Here is a 1,064-nt window from a genome sequence, read left to right as displayed (position 1 = left end):
AGATCTTTCGCCTCTGCTTCGTAATGACACAATGTGGCCGAGTCCATATGCTATTGTACAGCACTAAAAGAAAAAAATATGCATAGCTCTCTAGCTCTCTACTCCCGTGGACACGACACCCTAGTCCAGTTCGGTATCCAGCCCTTCCTGTTGCGAAAATCCGAGCCAGAACGCGTTCATGAGCTGCTACAAGCTCTTAACGGTTTGATGGGGTCATGAAGACTTTACGGCGTCTTACGTTAACCGTTTATGGTGCCCGCAAGATTTTTGACCTCATGAGCCAGCATTGTCCATAACTTAAAACCTCGTGTTTCATCAACGGCCGCTATCATTAACGATGTGGCTGTAAAGTCTGATTTAGTCAATTTGCAACAGAAGGAGCAGCTATCCGCTGCGAAGCGTGTTGCCTGTGCTGATTTCGACGTACCGGGCGTGAAGCGTTTGATGAGACCCCTTTAGCGCAATTATCGTTGGTTCAGCAAGTGTTCAAGAAACGCAAGACGTTAAAGCGATCAGTGTACGACGATGCCGCTTTATTTCGCCCACGTCGAATGAGTGTTAGCTGTTCATCTCGTCAATAAAACTGGTATACTCGGACCTACAGAATCGACTGGAACCTTCTACGTCGGGGCTAATGTACCTCATGTAAAACAGAGACCTGTGGGGTGTTTACACAGTTGGCTTAGTTAGACACTATATAGCACATACGCGCGTGGATAACGCAAACCTACTGCATTATTAATTCTTCACTTTGTTCAACCTTGCAACGGGGCTGCTGTAGCGTAGGGTAAGAGGAAGACGTTCGACTCAAAGAGTCCCTTAACCTTAGCTCCTTATTCAAGGGCACTACTCAACCCTCTTACTTAGGGTTGAAAAGTTATTTAACTCCAAATAGCTATAAAGTTTCTCAAAATCTAAACTCTTTATTATCTTTTATTCGCGGCCAAGCCGCCTAGGGGTTGTAATGTGTGACGGAGTCACACAGCACCTTGTGCAGAGGAAGTTTATTTCCTCTAGAGTATACAAACTCTAAGTGAACGACCGTTCACGTGTCCCTGGTCTGA

At 45.7% G+C, this 1,064-nt stretch overlaps 1 protein-coding gene across 1 annotated transcript; it reads left to right on the top strand.

Annotated features, from left to right (window-relative positions):
* Nucleotides 1-215: 215 nt before the first annotated feature.
* PPTG_24147 (hypothetical protein) lies at nt 216-459 on the top strand (the record flags this gene model as incomplete). Its single annotated transcript, XM_008915439.1, has 2 exons — nt 216-288; nt 362-459. 2 exons carry the CDS (start codon nt 216-218, stop codon nt 457-459), a joined length of 171 nt encoding a protein of 56 aa, XP_008913687.1.
* Between the last annotated feature and the right edge of the window lie 605 nt (nt 460-1,064).

Source organism: Phytophthora parasitica (assembly GCF_000247585.1).
Source record: "Phytophthora parasitica INRA-310 unplaced genomic scaffold supercont2.71, whole genome shotgun sequence".
Lineage (NCBI taxonomy): Eukaryota > Oomycota > Peronosporomycetes > Peronosporales > Peronosporaceae > Phytophthora > Phytophthora nicotianae.
The sequence above is the reverse complement of the archived record's forward strand: the minus strand, read 5'-3'. Positions and strand labels throughout refer to the sequence as shown.